The following is an 18,629-nucleotide window of genomic DNA, read 5'->3' on the forward strand; positions in this document are numbered from 1 at the left end:
AACAAGTATGTTGTAATTGTTCTGTACTGATTAAGACTGAACAAATAAAAAGATAAGGAGTGGGGGGAAGACTGTTGTCACTTTATTATGTCAGTGCTGTGAACATCCTCGTGTTCAACAGCACATGACAGTGAGGGCTGTGGTCAGGATGTTTAGAATACTGAAGTCACGACAACACAAAGAAAGTCTCTAAAATGTTTAAATTCTGATTTTTATATGAAATTCGTTTACAGAAATTCTGCTAGATTGAGTTTGTTCTCCATTTTCCATACAATTAGCTCCAAGTGAAGGCATTTTAAGAGAATTACAGACCTTTAAAGTGTTAAAGTGTTTAAAGAATTTAAACCTATTCAGTCTAAAAATACAGGAATCAACATTAAACATCTTTTTTTTAGATTTTTATCTGTGGGATGTAAACTCTCTTTGTCCAGGTTAAAACTCCCAAAGTCACAGAAAAACTGCAGAGGACTTGACCTCTGTGTCGTCAGTGGTAGGCGAGGCTCTGATCATAATAAAGGAGTATAATAAGATAAAAATGACATTTCACTATGAGGCTCACTTTGCTAAATTTAAGCATATGATTCCAGTGATAGTGTCATCAATGTTTTCGAGAAAGCAGCATGGCATTGTATCATCTCACACTGTGTGTCACCTCTGTGCACTTTTAACCCCTGACTATTTACTCCCACACTATCAAAGCAGCCTTTTCTGTCTTTTACTCTCTATTAATCTTTTTTTTTTTTTCACCTCTGTTCAGGTCATCTGCTTGGATTTTAATTTTTTTTTCAGAATTTATAGCTTCCTCTGGGCGCTAAGAACACAATTATTTAAGATCCTCTACCAAACAGCTGTGATTTCCATCTACAGTTACATTCAATAATATAATAATAATGATATTAAGAATAATAATAGTTTTTAGTCAACAACAAGCAAAACTCTAGAAATAAAGCACTTTACACATAATATAAAATAGAAAAAACAAATAGTTGCCATTTACACATGCAGTATAATTTTTATAGACCTAGATCAGGTCTGTACATTGGGTTGGTGGGTAAGATGTTTTCTGTCTGCTGGATATTCTTTGCCTGACTTCCATTCAAACACAAGATAAGGTGTTTTACACTTTTCTGATTCTTCCGCTGAAAACAGAAGTACACCCTGAATATTTTTTAAAGCCTAGAAAGATGGTCGTGTCTTGACCGCTTGATTTGTGGAACTCGCAGGATTTTTGTAGGTGTTGTTTCTTTAATCGATTTATTAATTGGTCAGTTATTTTCTCGATCAATTGATTAATAGCTATTTGCTTTAAAATGTAAGAAAATGGTGAAAAATGTCAGTGTTGTTTTGTTTTACGCACAACCCAAACTGTCATAAAAGAGTAAAGAAACCAAAAAATATTTACATTTAAGAAGCTGAAATCAGAGAATTTTTACTTTTTTTCTTAAAAATGTACTCAGACAGTTAATTGATTATCAAAATAGTTGGCAATTAATTTAAAAATCGATTAATAATGGATTAGTTGATAAAACTTGTACAAACTAATTATTGTCACTGTCCAGTAAAAATCACGTATCTCAAACTTTGATGATTTAGATCATCAAAAGTTGTTATTTTGGAGTTTCATGGTTTTCACAGGACACACACAGGACAACAACGTTGTGTTTTATAATGTGACTGGCGGTGCTGGAAATCTGGGCAGGTTTAGACACAAAAAGCACAGTTTGGGTTAAAATGATCACTATCACAAGATCTTCCACAGGTCTGGAGTTCATTTCTAGACACAACCTAGTGACACACTTCATCTGAGTGCAATAGATGACTCATTCAGGTTAACACCAAGATAATACAACTCAAAGTGTTCCCCACCAAGACCAAGGAGAAAATCAAGAAGTGTGGACAGATCCAAAAAGCATGATTGTGACTCATGCCGTCGTCTCAGACGTGGATGAATGTAAACATACACAGACCTCTCCTAACTGTCTGATCTGTGGATCAGTGTGTCTGAGTGCGGTCAGTTGTGTGATGTAAACACAGTGCTCATGTGGGACGGCCTCATTCCACATGATAAATCAACCAGTAAAAAAATAACACCCTCATCCTTGGTTAGTAATCTATTGTTACCTTGAGTCTTTATTCATTAAATACCCCCACATGGTTTCTGTGTGTGCTTGTTTCTGCTGTCTGTTCAAATTCACTTACTGTCATCCCTTATACCATGGCGAGCTGTTGTTTGCTCCTCAGCAGCCATTAATGCCATTAAAGTCTTTATCCAATTTGAGGTCTGTGCCGGCCGGGACCAGCTGCTGCTGCTGGAATCAGCTGAATGCCAGCAGAAGGAGAAACTCTCGTTCTCTTACTTGTGTTTTATCATCTCGTTCCTGCCGTGTGACCTCTGGAAATATGTTGTTTACCATTTGTAAATACTTGAAATAAAGAGACAAAACAGCAGCAGCTTAGCAGGTTTTAGCCAGTTTGCTCTGTTTTTCATTGTTGTTTTCTAATTTGCCAAGCACACTACAGAGTTTCACTTTTCTGAACATGTTCTGCAAGTTCAGTTTCCATTCATTTTCCTATGATATAAAAAAATAACTTGCAGAGACTTTAAAAATGGGTTGTTTTTGTCCTTTATCAATTGTTAAGACCTTTGAGGCAAAATTGTTATTTTGGTAATAAATCAAATTGATTTGACTTGAGTTTATTGGGGAACAAGTCTGAACAAGTGCGCATTTATTACGTGCTAAATTTGCATTGTTCTTTTTGGGGTTAGATAAGTTTTAAGTACAGAGTGAAATGAAAAGTCTGTGCTGTATTAACCACACAACAAGGCAACACTGACCAAACATGGTGTTCACTGTCATAGATGACTTATCTCAAGCAATGTCCCTGTCTGTGCAAATTTATTTCAATACTTTATGGAAATTAATTATTGCCAGTGCATGAATGCTTTAGGGAAGTGTGAACCATAACAGGGCAAACAGGAGTGGATCAAAATGAGGCTTTGCACTATAATGTTGCAGTGATGGCCTGCTTTTCCCATCATACCTGGACTGAGTAGTTTGTTAAGTTTCCTGTTTTATGTTCCAAAATGCAAATGTTACTTTTTGTTAGTGTTTGTTATACCATGTTTTTGTTTATTTATTTATTTATGTATTTATTTATTCATTTTACAAAAAAGGCTTCATGGGCTGCCTTTTTTTTATTATTAGACATATTCCATTCATTACTTATTTACACAAACTATTTGCTGTCCTAAACAATTTTATAGGCCCAGGCTAGGCCAGTTATTCTTTTTATTTTTATATTAGTTCTGTTTTGTGTTGTCTTTTATTTCTATTTTCAATTGCATATTTGTTAAAATAATCAGAATCTGCATTTTATTTTATGTATGCCTTAAGAATAAAACACATTCTGTTGATGTGTGTGTATCTATGTTATGAGCGTCTAATATCTTTCAAATACATTTCTCTTGTGTTGGTCTTTTGCATAACTAAGTTGTCAAATAAGACCAAGGGACAAACATGTGCCTGGTATACTTTTAAAAAAAAGCAAAGTCTCTGATTTATATTTCTGTTTCTATATAATATATCAATTCTGTTTAAAAAAAAAAAATCACAATGATCTCTAGAAAATATCCTTAAAGTGCCTTAAATCACTGAACTTGATACCTTGCTTTCCATTGCTTTGTAAGGTAACAGGAGACTTTTCTTAAACAGGTTCAGTCGAGGGTTAAACCTCAATTAATAATTTATTGGTAAACTGAGCAGCAGTCTTTATCAGTCCAGCAAGGGATGGTCAACTCCAGCGTTTAAAAGCACTCTAATAATAAACATAATAACACTGTCATGTGATGATGATGATGATGATGATGATGATGATGATGTAAGTCCCAGTACAAGTTGTTGGACCAGCAGCAGCAGGTACCTCCATCCCTCCTCTCTGACCCTCCCCTCACAGATACTCCACATCCCCTCCCTGCTCAGTTCCCTATTTGGCTCTTTCGGTCGGAGTGGGCGGGTCTGTCGATCACGCCCATCACTGACGTCATGAGAAAAGTTCCTACAATGAGCTGAGAGGCAGAGACAGAGGAGGAGACACACACACACACACACGAACACACACGCCGGCTTGGAGGCTGATAACAGCAGCAGCTACTGTGAACACACACCGGGAAGTTCGGCTTCTAACCTTTACACACTTTATTTTATTTATTTATTTATTTATTTATCTCGTGTGTGGAGTATTTATTGGTTTTCTACCGAAGATGAACGGAGTGACGAGAAGTCTGTGCACGTTTGAGGACATCAGATATCAAGAACACGCGGTGAGATACTCGATATTATTCTAGTCAAAAAAGTTCTAAGGGTTGTAAATCATTTCTGATGCAATCATGTAGGATTCCCACAAAGTTATAAAAACTCTTACAGGATTTCTGTAGTGAAAAGTCTGGAGGTTTTCATAGTGCTGAAGTAAGTTTTCTTCTACTGGTTTACAAAAATATAACTTTTATCCCCTTTATAAGAAAAAAAGAATGGTTCTTATACGTTTTTCACAGTCTTATTGGAAATAAAACATTTTCTACTGGATTTTAAATATTTTCAAACTACTTTGAAGACTTTTATTCATTCATACAAGAACTGCCAATATGACTCATGTTCCTTATTTACAATCTAACTTGGATGTTCAGTATCGTGTCATATGCTGGTTTTATTGTGGCACTTTGGTTGTTTTGAGTGTCTGGTTTTATGTGTAAATGAATCAAACCCAACTTGGTTTCAATGATCAGAAACTGTGTTTGATCAGATGCATGTTGTGGTTGTTGTTGGTAACTGTGAACCATTTTTATTCACATATTTTCCAGATATCTTACTTTCGTCTGTTTATTTTTAATCAGACCTTTGTGTATTTATTTGTGTTTATTTCCTGTATAACTGCTTGTGACAGTCTTCCAGTTTCTGGATCTGTCAGTCCTTTTTCAGCTTCATTTTTAATTTTCTTCAGATGTGTCTGCTCAGTTAATTAAAGGGCCTTTGTGATTTTGTGATTCTGTCACAGATCCTCAGGCTTCACCTCCTCTAAGTGGTGTTATCAAGTGCTATTAAGTCTTCTGTCTTGTAGTAATTAAAGCCCTAATTACCCCCCATCCCCTCCTCTAAGTCCAAACAAACGCACACATGAAGGCAGCAGCTCAGCATTAGTCCACATAACATCTGTGCCTGTCACAGGTGCCTTCTGCCCGCATCATTTAAAGGCTTACAGTTACAGTTGTGACAGACAGTGAAGGCGGCTCAGTATGAGCACCACCTGTGCATGTGAAGTTTGCTTCAACAGGATTTAACATCACACTTATTTCACTGTTAAATATGAACCATTTGTTTTAACGTAGAAAAGTTAGTGTCTGGGCTGCCTTAAGATTTGAAGTTGACTGAATTTGAAGACAAACTGAGGTAATTCTATAAAGATTCAAACCAAATTAACTTTTCTTATCAAATAAACTTGATAATAAATCAGTTGTACTTGAGAAAACATGTTCAATAACCTTAGGATATTAAGTTGAACCGACTTTTCAATTCTCAATTTGAAAAATCAGTTCTTCATTTCACACAAAGAACTTGAAGCTGCAGCTGCACCTGTTGGAGACACTTTGTTCCAACGTCGACATAAAGACAATATGTGAACCTGCTCCCAGAGAATTTATTAAATTCGTCGAACTGAATTCAGTACAGTTGAGTCCAGATGCCTAAACTCTACAGTACTTTCATTCAACTCATCATTTCAAGGCAAAAGACTAAAAGTTAGAAGAACTCATGGTCTGAAGTAGGGCAATTATTATTTTCACCGCTGATGAATCTGTCGATCATTTTCTCAATTAATCGATGAGTTATTTGGTCCTTTTAAATGTCAGCAAGTAAACAAGAAAATATTCACATTTAAGAAGCTGGATTAATTTGATAGTTGATAGTTAACGATTAAGCAACTAATCATTACCTGACTGTTCTGACTGTTCTGATAATACATTTTAGAAATGTTAGGTTTGATCAACTTAAATAAATAAAACTTTTAAACTTTTATTAAGTTAAAGAGAAAGATTAGTTAATTCCACTAAATTCCTGCGTGTTAATTTGCAGCACGCACTCACCCTGTTAGATAAATGAGTGTCAGGTACAGTAGATGGGCTTTATCCTCTGTGCGTGTGTGTGTGGCAGCAAAGGTTTAATCATTTACCTCACCTGAATAAGCAAACTGTTAACCTGCGCTGAGCTTTATGAGGTTGCGGAGCAACATGACACTTTCACCATATCAGCAGTCTCCTGCTGAGCTCAGTACCTGCCAGCGGCGACAGATCATTGAGCTCATATCAGATGATGTTCTCTAAAGATCATCATGAACATCGTGAACAGTCTCAGCTGCGGTTATCGAAAATAAAATATGATCAGATGATATGATCAGAGCAGAATTTGAGAGACAGATTTAACATCTGTGTGAGTGGTCTAGACTTAAATATCAGGTACTGTTGTGTAACTGTACAACTGTCAAAAAGGTCAAAGTGTACAAAGGGCAGCTCCACTCACGCACACACACACACACACACACGCACACACACACACACACACACACACACACACCTAATAAACTGATTAGTGCAGAGGAATGTGTCATGAAGCAATACGTGAAACTCCATATTTGTTCAGCGTCTGTTTAGTGTATCATATATTACGTTTTAACACACAACTGATAGGACATTTGCATCAGCTCCATACAGAACACAAATTCATCTTTATCAAAGTCAAATGCAATAGTCAAATATTCACCCACCTACAGTATTTACATATCTGATATGATCCAGGTCAGACTAAATAAAGCAGCAGAAACATTTCACCTCCTCATGTAACATTCCCTAATGACTGCGCAGGAAGATTATGAACAAAAGATGTCACCATTTACTGTTTATCAGGTCTGTAGGAATGCGCCTGATGTAGCAGAGAAAGGCCTTCAGCGGCTGTTTTGTTAATAAGTTTGTGTTTCCTGGAACTGAGATGATATGATTTGACAAAAAAAACCAAGAGGAACATCCAGGCCTGGATTTGAAACAGTATGTTTTATAAAAAGATTCTTCAACTGTAATTTGAACATTATTTTAAACTTGTGAGCCAATCTTTCCTCCCTGAAACCTCAGCGTACTGACACAGCAGTTTTTAAATAATGCCACAATGATACCTCCAGACGTTTAGTTTCCCTACGCTGTGTGACTTCACACATTCCCGCTGTCTTGCCTCATCCTCAGTGATCGTCTCAGTCAGATGTGTGTGATGTCACTGACTGGGAACGAGCCAGACATGACATACAAATGCACATTATGTAGAGGAGCGTCTGGAATATGCCAGAGCACGCCTGGTTTGCATGCAGCAGAGACCAGGGAAAAATGTCGAGATGATTATTATCCATAGCGAGAGCATTGTAAAAATGTCTCCTTATTGACTGATGGCAGCTCTCACTTCATGACTCAGATCCTGCACTCTGTCTTTTAACCGTCAGCATTTGCTTGTTCAGGTTCGCACATGATGGTTAAACACAAGCAAACCCTTCATTAACACTTCACACCTCGGCTTGTAAAGTTTGCTTAACCTGGCCCTTAAGTTTGCACAGATTGATGACTGACTAACGCTGACAAATATGCCTTTCACCACCCTGGAATTTACAGCTCGATACAAATGGATTTAATACCGTGAGACAGGACTAGCTATTATTTTCATCATTGATTAGTCTGCTGATTATTTTCTTTATTTAATCAGGACGATTGTGATACATTTACCACAATTTCCATTTCAAATTGCTTGTTTTTTCTTGCCAACAGTTAAAAAAAAATTGTCGGTCAGCGTTGTTGACAATTTTTCCTCTATTCAGTGTGCTTGAAGTCTTCAAGCTCTGCAACTAAATCATATGCACTGGTCCTTAAACTATCATTTAAAACGAAGAGAAGCATAAAGCAGCTCACTAGTAATAAAACTAACTATCGCTGCTGAAGTTGGATATTGGACTTGTTGATCAGTGGCCAAAATGTGTCTCTATTATTGGGTGTCAATCAAACCCTGGCGTTGTTTGCTTGGATTATTGGTCAGTTTACTTATTCTCTGATCAAATAGTTTCATGTTCTTAGTCATGACTTTAAAGTTTAGACTGTAAGTTCTTGTTCAGCTGCTTTCAGCGTGGTACGTTAAACACAAATGTACTGAAGAGTTATGTAACCATTTGTACAAGTGAAGTACCAAAGTTTGGGTATCGTACTGAAGCATTTGAAAGGGTCGCTGCAGCACAGGCCCTGCTCGGCTCACACCTGACGCCTCGGGTCGCTGAGGTTTACACTGCAGCAGGATAGAAGACAAAAGTGACATCTGTGCAGCAGGTACGGGAGAGCAGTGCATGAGAGTGATTTAATGGATGATGAAGGACACACACACACACACACACACTTGAGGAATGTTTTCTGTGGTATGCAGGTACTAAACCTGGAGGCACACATGGATATTTTACCATTTATGGCCATGATACCTTCTGAAATCTCAACAGTTTTATATCAGGTGCCTTTTTTTTTTTAAAGTGTCTCTTAAGGACATTTTATTTTTCTGTTTATCAGTAACATTCATCTCGGTCGTCGCTCCTCAGCTAATTTTACTCAGATGATTTGCAGGCCTCCTCCTGATGCCAAAGTCCAAAACAAAAGCGTCCACATACCCTTTAAGCCTTTCAGCCTGGCCATGCCCCGTGATCTTTTGTGCCCATTGTTAGTGCACCCAGCAGTGTGAACGCCGTGTGTGTGTGAGGCCTTAGTTTCAGGTTTCTGCCCTTTTGAAAAGCCAGTGTGTACTTTGTGTGTGTGCTTTCCCGCCGTGTACGTGTGCGTGCCTTCGTCACTGTCCGTGAGCACATCCAACTGGTCCCTTTGTCTGTGTTCCCGGGACGTCTAGTATTACAGGTTATCTTTGAAGGCGGCATTTTTGTGTTTGCGTGGTTATAAAAGAGAAAGCAGGCACAGAGACTAGCATGTAAATAGAGTGAGGATTAGCTGAGGCTTTGTGTGGTTGTCTATGAAGGGCCAGAGAAGTTGTATAATGATGGATTCCTTCTTAACAACCCTCTCACTGTTCGACCTTCCTCTCCCCCTCCTCTCCTAATCGCTGGGCCTTATTAGAGCTTTCAGGTGTCCGTAATCTGAGAGGCAGCATGCTGAGCAAGAAGGGAATTTTTTGGCTTTCAGTTTTGTTTTGATGTGGTTGGACCCCCGTTCCAACTATTAGACTGCTTCCTCTGTTCTATTTAAATGTTGTCGTCGCCAGTTTACTTTCTTTTGTCAAACCCGTCTGTCCTTGTCCGCTTTTTCCTCCATCTCTTTGCTTCCTAAACAGATAACCAGCTCATCATAAAGGTCCTCTGTGGTCTATGGAACTTCTATAACCTCTCACCGCTTTTTATCATGGCATTACGCAGCACAGCAAAGCTCATTTCCTTTGCCTGGCTATTGTCAAGGCCAGGGCAGTCCTGCATATCAGACATGGTTTCAATACAGAGGGAGAGATACAATAGAAGTGCTTTTTGATTGTAGCTCTTACTGTAAACTACAAAAACAGTCGAGCTGCAACTAAAGATTATTTTCATTTTCGATTAAGCTTCTTTAGTTATTGCTTTATTTAACAAGGACATTGAATAAAAATAAACATTCAGTGCTCAATGTTGATGTTTGTTGTGTGGTAGAAATATACTTTCCCCTGTACAAGAGGCTATTTTCCATGTGTAGTCCATGGAAAACTGTCCAGAATATAAGCGAAACAGAATATAAGATTGAAATTTTAGAGTTAGAGTGTCCATTATTTTCTCAGGTAATCATCTTGTACATGAAATGCCAGGAAAAAATTAATATTCCTGAAGTCAAGTCGTATGGGAGAACGTCTTTAGAAGGGTTTGGGAAAATAGAAATTTGACGCAAAAACATGAATTCTTCAACCAAAATTTGTTCCGATTTGAATACGAAAGGAGCACTGGACTGGAAAGCCACAGAAGAATATAAAAACTTCAAAAAAAAAAAAAAGCAAACAACAACAGGACCCCTTTAAGTACATTTTGTTCATGTTACCTTTCAAGTCCAGTTCCTTTTAAAAATGGAAAAAAAGAAAAGAAAACAAGTGCACAACAAGTGGCCCAAAAACTCCATCTGCAGGTCATGCAATGTGATTAAAAGCTCCACAACAGCTGCTAAATGGATTTTATTAGCTGCCAAAATGTCTTTTTCAGTCTAAACCTGACATGCAAAATAACATACAGTAGCTGACTGTGGCCGTTTGTGCTGCAGGCTGTGCAGCAAAACAAAACAAAGGAATAAAAGTATTACTGTACAAAAGGTTAAATAGGGACAGACAAATACACATACGCCCATTGCTGAGAAATTGCATGTGTGTATTTGTTTGTGTTTATGGTGTTTAACCACAAGCAAACATTGCAGCCATTTCTTCTTCGCCTGTTGCGTGTTTTAGAGTTGACATGAGGAGGACGGTGAATCCACCCGGGATACAAATTAAACAGAACAAGATGTGTTGGCTGGAATGAGTTACATAATGTCTCTGACCCCCTCCCTCACATCCGCATACTTACACACACACACACACACATACACACACACAGAGTGTCACTTATAAGGGGGTTCCCTGTGCTGGAGGACACACACCCAGTCACGTCCTGGACGAGACTTTTCCCGGTAAAATGACTTCTCCTGTGAAATAACTGGGAAGGTTTGTGTATTTCTGCTTTTTAAATGTTGAGTGCCACATCTGTGCATTGTTTAGTCTCCTCCCTCTCATATTGTTAGCGTGCCAGATTGTTTATGGCTACTGTGAGGGTTTTGTTGCCATGGAAATGTTCCATCTTGCTTGACATGACATTTTCTACCCACTTTCCCAGAAGTCCGGCTGCTGCTTCCAATTGGCTGCGAGCGCCTGGAGAGTTACCGCCTATAGTCCCTCTGACGTCCATAGCACACATTTTAAATCAAACAATCTGTCTCTGTGCAGCTGTGAAAAACTTTTTTACTTTCTCTCTGACGCTGAAACCCCCCTCTCTCCCTCCTGCTCTGTTTCATTTAGTATGACTCAGTCTCTCCTCCTCTTTTTTTACCATTCTCCTCCCTCAAAATAGTCCTCAATCAGTCTCTCCATCACATAACGGTCTCTTTGTGGTTGCACCTCTTCATCTTCTCCTTTTTTCGTTGCCTTTTTCAGGACGGGTGCAGGCGACTGCGGCTCACTCTTCACAACCAGAGCCCGGCACCTCGGAGCGCAGAGCAGCAGAGGGACAAGGTAAGAACTTCCTGCACCTGATAACTTAGGTCACAATCTGGACTGTAACACCGGAGCAGAGAACAGACAGAGTCGTGGGAATCAGAACTATAGGAGATAAAGGAGAAGAGCGATGGAGAGTTAACATTTATCACTGTTTTGAATGCATGGTTTCGATACTTGAAGGAAAAACATGTGGTTTAAGATATTAAGCAATATTTAAAGGTAAAATCAGTAAGATTTGTCCAAGGTGTTTGTAAACGCAACAGAAAGATTTTTGAGTCTGATTCGCAGGACAAATACTGATGGTTTAGGTTGGTAAAGCATCCTGAGCACATTAAAATAATGAGAAAATAAAGAAATATAGGCAGAGGACATTCCGAAAGGACATCTTGAGGACATCTACACATCTTTTTTAGAAAAATGTTCCATGTCATGCCTTGACTTTTAACTTTAATGGATACACTGGGTCAGATTTGTTTTAAGACATGAGGGAGAACAGTCTGTAATCTCAGCAGTAGCAGTGCTTCCTTTGGAGGTGAAGGTGCTCATCATGCCGGCCATATTTGGATCTGACAGTTCAAACTATTAATCTTCACAGTGATCCTGAGGAATTAGCCCAGAGCTGCGTGAAACATGCCACATTCTCATAGTACAGACTGTGCAGGGACACACACACAGCTTGTAAACATGCCATAGCTGCCATCAGCTTTTCATTAGCGTGGTTCCCACACCAGTCCACTCAAAACGTCTCAAGACAGCCATTGTTCTACCAAAACCAGCGCCAAAGTTACAGGGAAAAAAAACTGGACCACCAGAGCAGCAGAGTTGCATAACTTCTCCCCTCCTTCTCTTGTGTGTGTCTGCCTCTGCTCATGGTTTTGACCAATTCTGACTTCCAAAGGAGCACCAGATGTTTATGGCTTGGCCTCCATGGTGATTATGGCGAAATGTTTCTGCCTCCTGATTATAGAGATGCAGAGTCACACGCACAGGAATAATTTTACAAGACTGAGAAAAGGAGTATATTCTTGATGTATTAAATACTTAAAGCTGCATGATTAGTCAGTGAATTGATTAGTTGTCAACTATTAAATTAATTGCTAACTATTTTTGATAATTGATGAATTATTTCGAGACATAAAAAAAAAAATTCTCAGATGACAGCTTCTCAAATGTGAAAACTCTCTGGTTCCTTTAGTCTTCAGTTACAGAAAATTGAATATCTTTGGGTTGTAGACAACCAAAACATTTGAGGGTGTGACATTTAGCTTTGGGAAAGAGTGATCAGTTTTTTTAATTTCTGACATTTTATGTATCAAGCAGCAAATCAAGGAAAAGGGTTGACATATTCATGGATAATAAAAATAATTGTTAGTTGCAGTCTTATTAAATTTTGCCTTGTTTAATTGCGTCAGATGCTCCTGACCTGATGTTACATAAAGGCTAGTTGTTCTTCCAAATGTTGCAGCATTGTTCAGAAACCTGCTCCAGCTCCTCCTCCAGCGTCAGCGTAGCACAGTGACTTCACTTGTGTTCACATTTGCTTATGATGTTCGGAAATGTATCACACCCATCCTCCCATGCTCATTCAGCACGGTGCACGCCACATTGTTAACTCCTCTGCTCTCTGATCTGCAGCCGATCGGTCGTGCGTTTGCGCTGGTGCAGCCGGCCAGCGACAGGACAGCTCTGACCCCTGAGCCAGTGAAATCTACAGAGGAGCAGGTGGAGGTTATCAAGGTGGGTGTGGCGCCGTGGCTGTTATTTTTTTAAGACATAAATCATGTTTGTTTCGTGGTTGCATTGGTGTTTAACATCCGCGCCTCTCTCTGTGTTCCAGGTTTATCTGGAGGCACGCAAGCAAGAGCAGCAGAAACACCAGCAGAGCCTGAAGATGCTATCAGACGAAGTTTCACAGATACAGGAGGTCAGTGTCTGGACAGTGTCTACGATCGCTCCGGCTGTCTCAAACACATGCCAACCCTACTCTCTCTGGATTATGTAACAGTTTGCATGTTTGCATCATGTAAATTCCTCCTCGCTTTCTGTGGACGTCTCTTCCAGTCTTGTTTTCTCTCTGTTGATTAAAAATCATGTGGTAGAGCCTGAAACACGCACATGTTGAAAGACTACAAATAAAAAAATACACAATAATATCTCAGTAACTCACTATTTGTCTGTGTTTCACGCAGGTGAGGTATTGCCTGAAGACGCTGAGGGAGCAAATGGCAGCCAAAAACAAGGTAGGTCTATTTTTGTGTTGTTGTACCCTCACCATTGTTAACCTCACATCCTGTGTCCTTAATGGCATTTCCTCCACCTCTCATCTCCATCTGCTGACTTCCTCCTTTTCTTTTTTCCAGCCGCTCACAAATGGGTGGAAAGTCGGTATTCCCTTCAAAAAGAGCACCTCATCTGCACCCAAGGGAGGAGTTAAAGCTGACGGGCAGGTGAGCACTTTTTCATGTGCATGACCTCCATTTAAAGCTGTGTGTATGCAGTATATGTGGGGCAATGCACATATCAAATCTCGCGTGGATATCATAGCTGCTGTGTTTTCCTCTGGACAATGTGTGCCAGTGTGTGACACCTGAAAAGTGATCACCTCCCAGAGGCACACAAGTAGAAGGAGGTGAGACAAACAAGAGATGTGATATAGGAGAAAGAGAAAGGATTAAAAAGACAGCGAGAGCGTTAAAGGCGCTTATAGCACCCCGGGGTGTATGAGAATGTGTGAGAGATCCGTTCCAGCACACACTGTTCCTCCCTACATGTGTTATTGTGTTCAGTCCCTCCTCATTGTTCCTAGCATTCCACAGATACCTCTCCTTTAGTAGTTTTGTTGCTGCCTTTGAGCCAAACAACCACTACTACCTGCCTGTCCAAAATGTTTTGTAAAAACACAACGGAGCTGACGCCCCTGTGTTTGGTTGAATTGTTTTTGTGCCAATTATAGCATTTATCTGTGAGTCATTCGATGGCTGGCTAAAAGAAGTGTTGCTTCAGTGACGCACGTGGGGACACGCCTGTTTTCACTGTCAGCCAAACATGCTGAGCTCGAATAAACACACACAAGATTTTACATTACATAATCAGAAAAGTATCTATCTATCTGTCTATCTATCTATCTATCTATCTATCTATCTATCTATCTATCTATCTATCTATCTATCTATCTATCTATCTATCTATCTATCTATCTATCTAGTTTTAATGTTTTAAAACTTTAAATCAAAGTAGCTTGAATGTGGCTTTTTTGATAAAGATTAACAGAAAAAAAGTCAAGGTGAACTCTACAAAGTATTCTAAATGAATTTCAAATATGGGGGGCCATATTACAGAAACGTCCTATTTTAACTATCTCAGGTTAGGAAAACACTCAATCCAACATCGCTCATCAGTTTTATGTCTGTTAGCCTAACAACCCAAACACAAATATTCCATTGTGTAAAAACAATAGAAGAGCAGCCATATGAATTAAACAAGTTAGCTAACAATACAGTTAGCTACTGTTAGCAAAGACTAATGTTTCCTACTGTTAGTAAAACCTATCATTAGCTACGGTTGACAAAGCTAGTTAGCTAGTTAGTAAGATAGCTACTGTTACAGGTGGAAAAGTTATGACAGCTTAACATTTACCCTAAATTTAAGAGAGTTCAGTTAAGATTTTGGGATGATTGTGTAATACACTTTTCCTGTTTTAAGTTACAGTAGGAACATTGACGTAAGAACTGTTCATCTGTAATGGCTTTTTTCCTAAATGAGGTGTGAACCCTAGTCATCATGGTAACAAAACAGTTAAGATGTTAGGATCTGCAAGTTAGGAAGTTTCTGTAATACGGCCTTTGGACAGTGATATTTCCCCCCCAGAAAACTGCTCAACCTGTTGCCTGGTTGGATAGAGATTTTGCCTTTGATTGAGTTGGAAGATCTGGACTCTGCCTTTGCCCCTCCAGGACCTACTGAACTGTCTGCTGATCTAAGAACACTTCATTCTCTCTCTGTTAGGACGCAGATGAAGAAGCAGAGAGAACCAAGCTGAGGGAGGTCAGCAAGCGTTTATACGCACAGCTCCAAGAAGCAGAAAAGAAACACCAAGAGGAGAGAGAAAGGCTGCAGGTAATAAACATAAGAGCTTCCTTTACAGTCATTATGCATCATGATGAATAATCTACACCAAAAGGTAAACAAACCAAAGAAATAAATCTTTTTCTCTCTGTCCCTTCCAGGCTGAGGGCAGCAGGCTGAGGCTGCATCTGAGCGAGCAGGAGGAGAAGCTGAAGACCACAGAAGAAGCCAGTGAGAAGAAAGACAAGCGCATAGAAGAGCTGCAGAGGTTGCTGGGAGGGATGGAGCAGGAGAGCGCCACCCTGCAGGAGACAATCCGCAGCCGCGAGGAGGAACTCCGCGAACTGCGCAAGATCAGGGAGGAGGGCCAGAACGGAGAGCAGAGGTCAGCTAACACACATAGAAACATACAAACAGAGTGAAAGATTCTTTATCAGACTGTGACAGTCAAATCAGGAGTCACGTTTTATAACTCTGTGTGGATTTTTAGGGCTGAGCAGTTGGAGAAGGAGGTCGCCATTCTCAAAGAAAAGATCCACCATCTGGATGACATGCTGAAGAGCCAGCAGAGGAAAGTCAGACACATGATTGAACAGGTGAGACGCACATGTGCGAGGCTCTGCAGAACAAACACGTTATGTCTGAGTTCAAATTTGCGCAGGATTCACTCACTGTTTGACTGTGTGTTTGCTCTTCTGCAGCTCCAGAACTCTCGCATGGTGATCCAGGAGAGGGACCGCGTCATCAAAGAGCTGGAGGAGAAAGTGGCTTTCTTGGAGGCGGAAGTGAGTTATTCTTCCTATGAAAATGACTGATTTTCATGGTATTTCAGTGGAATTTTGAACAAATGGTCAGTGTTTGTGTGGAAATGAGGGGCAGGAGAAAGGAAATAGATCCTACTCAGCCTGAATTCTGCAAGAACAGGAAATGAAACCACTGTCTGTTGGCCGCATTAACTGATGGCAACTGACCCTTCGCTTCCTGTGTGTGCAGAACCGAGAGATGCATGACCAGGTTGACTACTTCCTGGGAGGACAAAGGTCAAATTCCTACCTTTCATCAGAGCGCAATCCTCAGATCGTCTACAGGTAACTAATTTTGCCTTTTCCTCTTAATATTTTCTTCATCTGAAAACCTCGCAAATTTCAGACTAATTTGGAAGTCCTGGGTCTGTTCTGGCTCATACAACCACAAAACATAACATCAAAAATAAAATGATCTAAATTTAAGTCTCCTCCCCCCGTTAGTCTAGAAATGACAGTAATTGCATCCCATTTGACAGTATTTTGTCTGGCAGAGTCGTATGTTGAATAAAGACAGGTGGACAAGAGCAGCCATTTCAATCAAGTTTGTTAAAATTGTTTGTTTTTCATGAATTAATGTTTTGCATAACTACTGTGCTGCTAGAATTGTTTATTCCTAAAAAAAGAGAAAAATATTTGCACTTTATAGCTTAATTACTTAATGATGATGATTTTGATTGTTAGCGTTTAAGTATTTGTTGAAGAAAATGCATAAAATTAAACTACACAGTTAAAATAGAAAAAGTAGTATTGGCAATGACATTCAAAGTAATATCGGCTGTGATACTGAAAACTAATAAAAAGTAATATTGCACATTATATTAAATGCAGTATTGTACAGAATAATAACACTGAAAAGTAATATTACACGATCTTTAAAAGTAATATTGCACATGATATTGATGTAATTATTCTCACTGTCCGATTTCCAGCAGTACGATTTGCTAAATTTCTTGAAATTAACACAAAAGTCTAAAGTTGCAAATCTCAGCTTGCAAATTGGACCCCAAATTTTGTCAATGCAAAACACACCTAAGTTCCCTCAGATTTCCATCTGTTCTAGTGACATCTGCATAATTTGCACACTGATTATTTTTTTTTATTATTGCTGTTTCAATATAAAAATAACTAATTTCTCCTCCTCTTGTTCCCTCAGTAAACCACTCAAGCCGTCCACCTCTTCAAACAAACCGCTTCCTTTCATCAAAGTCATCGAGATCAAGTCATGAAGCGACTGTGCAGAAGAAGAGACACAGTGACTTTTGAGACGGCCTCAGAACCGCTGAACCTTTCAACACAGACTGAAACCAAACAGCACCACATCTGAAGGCATGAGTATTTGGGATGGCAGCGCTGAGCTTCCTAGACTGCAACTACATCAACACTTCAACTAACGCCTTCAAGCACTCTTGAAGGAAACTGTGGCGACACACACATCGGGGCTTGCTGTGTGTACTGAATGAGTGTGTGTGTCAGCTTTAATGTAGATACCGACTGAGCGTCATGTGCATTTGAAGTTTTACGTGTAACACTGAATACTGTTTCCCTGTCCTGCCCTGTTTTGATTGCTTTCTTAACCTTTGAGTTTATGACTTTATTGTATCAAAACAGAAACGAGGAACATGCAGGATGGCAGATGTTTTGCCAAAGTGCGTTATGACATTATAAAATCTGTATACAGTGCTGTAGCAACAAACAGAGCTAACAAAGCTAAAAGTTTCATGTACAAATAATTAACAAGGTGATCAACATTCTGTCTTTGTTAGTCTCTCATTCATGACTCTGTTCACCGTGCTGAGTGAACGGTAACATGCTTTAAACATGTAAATACTGACTGTAGCCTATGAAAGGTCATGGAAAGACTTCGTAAGCCCTTAACAACAATATGGCATTTAATGAAACTGTGAGGAAGCAGAAAGAAAATGACGTCAGTGGTGATGAAGATATTTCACAACATCACTGCTTCACAGAAGTGACATTGTTCAATATCTTTCTTGTAAAGCATTTCAGTTCCATGTCAATGTGTAAATCTTGTCCCCTTTTCTTGTAAATAATATTAATGAATGTGATTTGATGTTTAATTTCTAACAACTTTCTCCTTTCTATTTATTTATATTAAATAAAGCCTCTAGTCTAGAAAGGCAGTGTGGTATTTTTTAAGTACATTCTGATCTTTTATTTGTGTTTGTGACTCTGAATAAATTACTGAAAATTAATACAATGCTTCTTTTGACTTCATGGAATCAAGAAGCCATGCTTACTTTTAAGTAGATTACTATGAGGGGAGCGCCCTCTGCTGGACACTATTCACAGTAGAAATTGCTATATTGTGCTTATCACATGTAAAAACACTGTAGAATACAGGGGTTCCCAAACTTTTTCACATCATGGACACACATTATACCAGTTTTAGGGGTTATTTTAGGATTGAAAA

The 18,629-nt window shown here is 39.1% G+C and overlaps 1 protein-coding gene across 1 annotated transcript; it reads left to right on the forward strand.

The window, feature by feature from the left end:
• Positions 1 to 4,180: 4,180 nt before the first annotated feature.
• tuft1a (tuftelin 1a) lies at positions 4,181 to 18,416 on the forward strand. Its single transcript, XM_084726809.1, has 12 exons — positions 4,181 to 4,321; positions 11,265 to 11,342; positions 12,963 to 13,064; positions 13,165 to 13,251; positions 13,517 to 13,567; positions 13,688 to 13,774; positions 15,333 to 15,443; positions 15,554 to 15,777; positions 15,883 to 15,988; positions 16,094 to 16,177; positions 16,386 to 16,480; positions 17,352 to 18,416. Exons 1-12 carry the CDS (start codon positions 4,262 to 4,264, stop codon positions 17,422 to 17,424), a joined length of 1,158 nt encoding a protein of 385 aa, XP_084582935.1. The 5' UTR covers positions 4,181 to 4,261; the 3' UTR covers positions 17,425 to 18,416.
• Positions 18,417 to 18,629: the final 213 nt, after the last annotated feature.

The sequence above is a fragment of the Lutjanus erythropterus genome, chromosome 9 (genome assembly GCF_056507025.1).
Source record: "Lutjanus erythropterus isolate fLutEry1 chromosome 9, fLutEry1.hap2, whole genome shotgun sequence".
In the NCBI taxonomy this organism is placed as follows: Eukaryota; Metazoa; Chordata; class Actinopteri; order Lutjaniformes; family Lutjanidae; genus Lutjanus; species Lutjanus erythropterus.